We start from the raw sequence: 6,258 nt of genomic DNA on the forward strand, positions 1-6,258 counted from the left end.
TTTGAGTATCATTTCTTACAGGTGCTTGTTCAAGCCAATTGCTAGTCTTAGTTAAATAGGGTCATTGTACTTTCTGATTTGTAGAAAATGATTACATATTCTGAATCTGAGTTCTTTGTTGCCTATGTGCAGGGTCTGATGAAAAATGTTTAATAACTGGCTGCCTGTGAAACAAAAACAACAAAAAAGACCCGATTGAGGTGTCTGCCCATTTCCATGGTGTAACTATTCTCACAATTGCTCCCAATGTGATGTTACTGAACACTGAGCTGGGAAGAGAGGTGCCTTGTCAGCTCTCAGGAGCTGGGCAAGGCGGCCTCGGCGCACCCTGGGCGTCTGTGCATTGCGAATCTCTCCTCCCGCCTGGGGCTGTGTTTTTCATCCTCCTGGTCATATTCTTTAAACAAGTCAGTGTCACTCAAGTGGGATTTACATGTTGTAACATGTGCCTGTCTACCCTCTAGGCCTGTTAGTTATTATCAGCCTTGAACTTTGTTTTCATTCTGACGGGTGTTGGGGTCCTCAGCACCCCCGTTTCGATGACGCTCTAGAGCTCTCAGGACACGGCACACAGAGCTGAGTCAGCGCAGGAAAAGGCTCCTGGAAAGGTGGTGGGACATCAGGTGGGGCTTCCAGGGCCTGTCCCGGGGGATCATGCAGGAGGCACTGAACTGCTCACAGGGAGTGTGACAGCACCTGTGAGGTGTCTACCGGGGAGCTAGTCAGAGATCAGGGCCCAGGGTTTTATCGGGGGCTGGTCACATGGCACCTCTGCCCGGCACTTCCCCAAACCCCAGGCTCCAAGAGGGAGAGCAGGTGTCAGCACAGGCGGTTTCGGCCCATTGAGGCACCCTAGTCACATGTGCTGGGGACCTGCTGTGCGAACCCCTTCCTGAACCAGCCCTTCTGAGTGGGACGCTGAAGGCAGCCTGAGTCACCCCTGAGGAGTAGCCCCTCCCCAGGGCAGGCACTGCTGTCAGATGATCAAGCTTTTGTGTCCAGAAAGATGTCCACCTCCTGGACATAGATGTGGTCAGAGTGAGGGAGGGCTCCCAGGTCACCACTGAGGGGCAGGAACATGGTGGCCCTCGGAATGAGCTGGGGTCAACCCTACCTGGGGGTGTCAGGTAGGGGTCTTTGTTGTAAACAACAGAAATGAATCCTGTAAATGCATCAGCACGGACTTTATTAAGGGGAAGACTGTACACAGAATGGGGGGGGTGGTTGGGGGGAGTGAAGAAGCCAGCACAGGAGGCAGTGGGGTGCTAAGCCACACGGGTGAGGTGGCGAGGAGAAACCAGCTTCTCTCCCTTCACTCCTCTCAAGGCCCCAAGGCCTGGAGCGTCCAGCTGGCCTCCCTGGGTCACTACCAGCCGGGCTGGGTGGCAGGGCACGTTGCTTTGGGGGAAGTCAGTGGAGAAATGGGTGACCTGTTTCCAGAGGGAGAAAGGCACAGCGCTGGCCGGGCGACCACAGATGCTCAGTGCGGGGACCCATGAAGGGACTTGGCAGCGTCTTGGCTCTTAGTAAAGAATCCTGGGGTACAGATGGCTTGAGCTCTTGAGTGTTTGGGTGCCCTTAAGAAGATCCCTCAGCAGCAGGATTTCTGGGCCGAGGCGGGGACACAGCAGGCCGGGCGGGAACACACGGGGCGGCAGAGCAGGGACATGCAGGAGGACGGGCGGCAGCAGCTGGGCTGGCAGGAGGAGGCAGGGCCACAGCAGGAGGAGGCGGGCACACAGCAGGCAGGCCTGCACACGGGGCGGCAGATGAGGGACATGCAGGAGGAGGGTCTGCAGCAGGATGAGGTGCAGGGGGTGGGCTGGCAGCAGGAGGAGGCCCCAGAGCAGACGGGCACACAGCACAGGGGCTTGCAGCATACGGGTGTGCAGCAGACGGGTGTGCAGCAGGTCTGCTGGCACGGGGAGGAGGTGCAGCAGGAGGACTGGCAGCATGAGGGTGTGCAGGAGCTGGTGAAGGCTGATTGGCAGGGGCTGGGATCACAAGTCACCTGGCTGCAGGGGCTGGACATGCAGCTCACTGGGGTGCTGATGAGGGTCAGGCAGGAAGCTGGGGCACAGCAGCTGGGGACACAGCAGGTGGGCTGGCAGCAGCTTGGGACACAGCAGGTGGGCTGGCAGCAGCTGGGGACACAGCAGGTGGGCTGGCAGCAGCTGGGGACACAGCAGGTGGGCTGGCAGCAGCTGGGGACACAGCAGGTGGGCTGGCAGCAGCTGGGGACACAGCAGGAGGGCTCACAGCAGCTCTCTGGACAGTCGTCCACCTGCCAGGAGGAGTCGGTGCAAGAGTCACTGGAGCCGGACAGGCAGGCGCGGTTGCCATAGCTCAGGTTGCTGGAGCAGACGGACAGGGCGGATGCGGCCATGGTGGGGCAGTGGACTTAGGTGAACTAGGCGGAGGGTATGAGTGTGAGTATGAGGGTGAGTGAGAGTGTGAGTGTGTAAGGTTCCTGGGCTGCAGGCTTTTATACCCTCTCTGGCTGTGTTTCCCACAGGATGCCTGCACGGCTTCTTCCTTGTTTGTGTTTGGGACACAGGGCACTCTCATTAGTGCCGGGTTTGTGTTTTTGTTCTGAGTTGTTGCTCAGCGATAAAGCTAAAAGGTCAGTGATGGCAAACCTATGACAAGGCATGCTATTTGCTGACACACACCGGTAAAGTTGGCAGGTCAGCCAGTGGCACCTCCAAGTCCCTGGGTGCGCAGTGCACATCCCTGTCTCCCGTCTGAGCGCTCAGTGAGGGACAGACCCGGCGCCTGTCCACAGCCTCCCCAGCCATCGGCATGTTCCCGACCCTGAGAGCTGTGTGTGTGAGCCAGAGGTCCCTGTGTGCCTCCCTGCAGAAAGCACCGCCAGCACGGCCAGGCCTCTGTATGGAAAACGAGCCTGCTTGTGCCTCCTGTTTACTTTCCTGATTGTTAATCCTACAGAATAAAAGGCTAATATACAAATTGACTGAACACCAGAAGGACTGCTTGCTGCGATGCGCACTGGCAACCAGGGGGCAGAGACTCAGGGCAGGAGCTGCCCCCTGGTGGTCAGTGCGCTACCACAGGGGGAGTGCACCTCAGCCACATCCCCTCAGTCAGACCTTCCTCAAGGCCTCCTGGACTGCTAAAGGGCGCAGGCCAGGCCCAGGGACTGCTCCCACCCCCCAGTGATGTTCGCAAAACGGGTGTCTGCAGGCTTTGCTCTGCAGCCCTCGATCTGGGAGTCTGCTCTCAGATTTGCTCAGTCAGGCGTGAACCTGTTAAATAGGGTTATTGTACTTTCTCATTTGTAGAAAATGATTATAAATTCTGACTCTGAGTTCTTTGTTGCCTATGTGCGGGGTCTGCTGGAAAATGTTTAATAACTGGCTGCCTGTGAAACAAAAACAACAAAAAAGCCCCGAGTGAGGTGTCTGCCCATTTCCGTGGTGTAACTATTCTCACCATTGCTCCCAATGTGATGTTACTGAACACTGAGCTGGGAAGAGAGGTGCCTGGTCAGCTCTCAGGAGCTGGGCAAGGCGGCCTCGGCGCACCCTGGGCGTCTGTGCATTGCGAATCTCTCCTCCCGCCTGGGGCTGTGTTTTTCATCCTCCTGGTCATACTCTGTTAACAAGTCAGTGTCACTCAAGTGGGATTTACATGTTGTAACATGTGCCTGTCTACCCTCTAGGCCTGTTAGTTATTATCAGACTTGAACATTGTTTTCATTCTGATGGGTGTTGGGGTCCTCAGCCCCCCCGTTTCGATGACTCTCTAGAGCTCTTAGGACTCGGTACACGGAGCTGAGTCAGCGCAGGAAAAGGCTCCTGGGAGGTGGTGGGACATCAGGTGGGGCTTCCAGGGCCTGTCCCGGGGGATCATGCAGGAGGCACTGAACTGCTCACAGGGAGTGTGACAGCACCTGTGAGGTGTCTACCGGGGAGCTAGTCAGAGATCAGGGCCCAGGGTTTTATCGGGGGCTGGTCACATGGCACCTCTGCCCGGCACTTCCCCAAACCCCAGGCTCCAAGAGGGAGAGCAGGTGTCAGCACAGGCGGTTTCGGCCCATTGAGGCACCCTAGTCACATGTGCTGGGGACCTGCTGTGCGAACCCCTTCCTGAACCAGCCCTTCTGAGTGGGACGCTGAAGGCAGCCTGAGTCACCCCTGAGGAGTAGCCCCTCCCCAGGGCAGGCACCGCTGTCAGATGATCCATCTTTTGTGTCCAGAAAGTATGTCTACCTCCTGGACATAGATGTGGTCAGAGTGAGGAAGGGATCCCAGGTCACCACTGAGGGGCAGGAACATGGTGGCCCTGGGAACCACCTGGGACCAACCCTACCTGGGGATGTCAGGTAGGGGTCTTTGTTGTAAACAACAGAAATGAATCCTGTAAATGCATCAGCACGGACTTTATTGGAGGCGACTGACCGTACACAGAAGGGGGTGGGGGAGTGAAGAAGCCAGCACAGGAGGCAGTGGGGTGCTAAGCCACACGGGTGAGGTGGCGAGGAGAAACCAGCTTCTCTCCCTTCACTCCTCTCAAGGCCCCAAGGCCTGGAGCGTCCAGCTGGCCTCCCTGGGTCACTACCAGCCGGGCTGGGTGGCAGGGCACGTTGCTTTGGGGGAAGTCAGTGGAGAAATGGGTGACCTGTTTCCAGAGGGAGAAAGGCACAGAGGTGGCCGGGCGACCACAGATGCCCAGTGCGGGGACCCATGAAGGGACTTGGCAGCGTCTTGGCTCTTAGTAAAGAATCCTGGGGTGCAGATGGCTTGAGCTCTTGAGTGTTTGGGTGCCCTTAAGAAGATCACTCAGCAGCAGGATTTCTGGGCCGAGGCGGGGACACAGCAGGCCGGGCGGGAGCACACGGGGCGGCAGAGCAGGGACATGCAGGAGGACGGGCGGCAGCAGCTGGGCTGGCAGGAGGAGGCAGGGCCACAGCAGGAGGAGGCGGGCACGCAGCAGGCAGGCCTGCACACGGGGCGGCAGATGAGGGACATGCAGGAGGAGGGTCTGCAGCAGGATGAGGTGCAGAGGGTGGGCTGGCAGCAGGAGGAGACCCCAGAGCAGACGGGCACACAGCACAGGGGCTTGCAGCAGACGGGTGTGCAGCAGATGGGTGTGCAGCAGGTCTGCTGGCACGGGGAGGAGGTGCAGCAGGTGGGCTGGCAGCATGAGGGTGTGCAGGAGCTGGTGCAGGCTGATTGGCAGGGGCTGAGATCACAAGTCACCTGGCTGCAGGGGCTGGACATGCAGCTCACTGGGGTGCAGATGAGGGTCAGGCAGGAAGCTGGGGCACAGCAGATCGGGGCACAGGAGGTGGGCTGGCAGCAGCTTGGGACGCAGCAGGTGGGCTGGCAGCAGCTGGGGACACAGCAGGTGGGCTGGCAGCAGCTGGGGACACAGCAGGTGGACTGACAGCAGCTGGGGGCGCAGCAGGAGGGCTCACAGCAGCTCTCTGGACAGTCGTCCACCTGCCAGGAGGAGTCGGTGCAACAGTCACTGGAGCCGGGCAGGCAGGCGCGGTTGCCATAGCTCAGGTCGCTGGAGCAGACGGACAGGGTGGATGCGGCCATGTTGGGGCAGTGGGGCTGAGGTGAACGAGGTGGAGGGTGTAAGTGTGAGTGTGAGTGTGAGTGTGAGTGTGTAAGATTCCTGGGCTGTTGGCTTTTATACCCTCTCTGGCTGTGTTTCCCCGGAGGATGCCTGCACGGCTTCTTCCTTGTTTGTGTTTGGGACACAGGGAACTCTCATTAGTGCGGGTTGTGTTTTCGTTCTGTGAGCTGTTGCTCAGCGATAAAGCTCCTAGGGCAGTGATGGCGAACCTTTTGAGCTCGGCGTGTCAGCATTTTGAAAAACCCTAACTTAACACTGGTGCCGTGTCACATATAGAAATTTTTTGATATTTGCAACCATAGTAAAACAAATACTTATATTTTTGATATTTACTTTATATATTTAAATGCCATTTAACAAAGAAAAATCAACCAAAAAAATGAGTTTGTGTGTCACCTCTGACACGCGTGTCTTAGGTTCGCCATCACTGTCCTAGGGTGTTGTGTGCTCTGCTGATGCATCCCCAGCCGCCTTTAGTTCATAACATTGAGGTAGAAGGCGTGTGTGTCTGCAAAGAGCATGCCCCGGGGTCTGAGTTGGCCTCACGACAAGACCATCCCTCCTAGTCCCGCTGCCCTTTCTGGACACCTGGGATGTGCTGGGAACACTTGGGGATTCTGAGCGTTTGGCTGCCACGGCTTCCCTAGTGCC

The 6,258-nt window shown here is 57.6% G+C and overlaps 2 protein-coding genes across 3 annotated transcripts; both read right to left on the reverse strand.

Annotated features, from left to right (window-relative positions):
• Positions 1 to 1,591: 1,591 nt before the first annotated feature.
• LOC118676481 (keratin-associated protein 10-7-like) lies at positions 1,592 to 2,386 on the reverse strand. Its single transcript, XM_036350470.1, has 2 exons — positions 2,080 to 2,386; positions 1,592 to 1,980 (listed from the first exon to the last, which is right to left on the reverse strand). Exons 1-2 carry the CDS (start codon positions 2,384 to 2,386, stop codon positions 1,592 to 1,594), a joined length of 696 nt encoding a protein of 231 aa, XP_036206363.1.
• A 2,083-nt stretch (positions 2,387 to 4,469) lies between these two features.
• Positions 4,470 to 5,621, reverse strand: LOC118676713 (keratin-associated protein 10-7-like). Of its 2 annotated transcripts, XM_036351047.1 has the most exons (2): positions 5,424 to 5,621; positions 4,470 to 5,315 (listed from the first exon to the last, which is right to left on the reverse strand). In XM_036351047.1, exons 1-2 carry the CDS (start codon positions 5,565 to 5,567, stop codon positions 4,803 to 4,805), a joined length of 657 nt encoding a protein of 218 aa, XP_036206940.1. In that variant the 5' UTR covers positions 5,568 to 5,621; the 3' UTR covers positions 4,470 to 4,802. The 2 variants fall into 2 exon arrangements, with proteins under 2 accessions (XP_036206940.1, XP_036206939.1); XM_036351046.1 differs by having other exon boundaries at positions 4,470 to 5,621.
• Positions 5,622 to 6,258: the final 637 nt, after the last annotated feature.

This window comes from Myotis myotis, unplaced genomic scaffold (genome assembly GCF_014108235.1).
Source record: "Myotis myotis isolate mMyoMyo1 unplaced genomic scaffold, mMyoMyo1.p scaffold_m19_p_2, whole genome shotgun sequence".
In the NCBI taxonomy this organism is placed as follows: Eukaryota; Metazoa; Chordata; class Mammalia; order Chiroptera; family Vespertilionidae; genus Myotis; species Myotis myotis.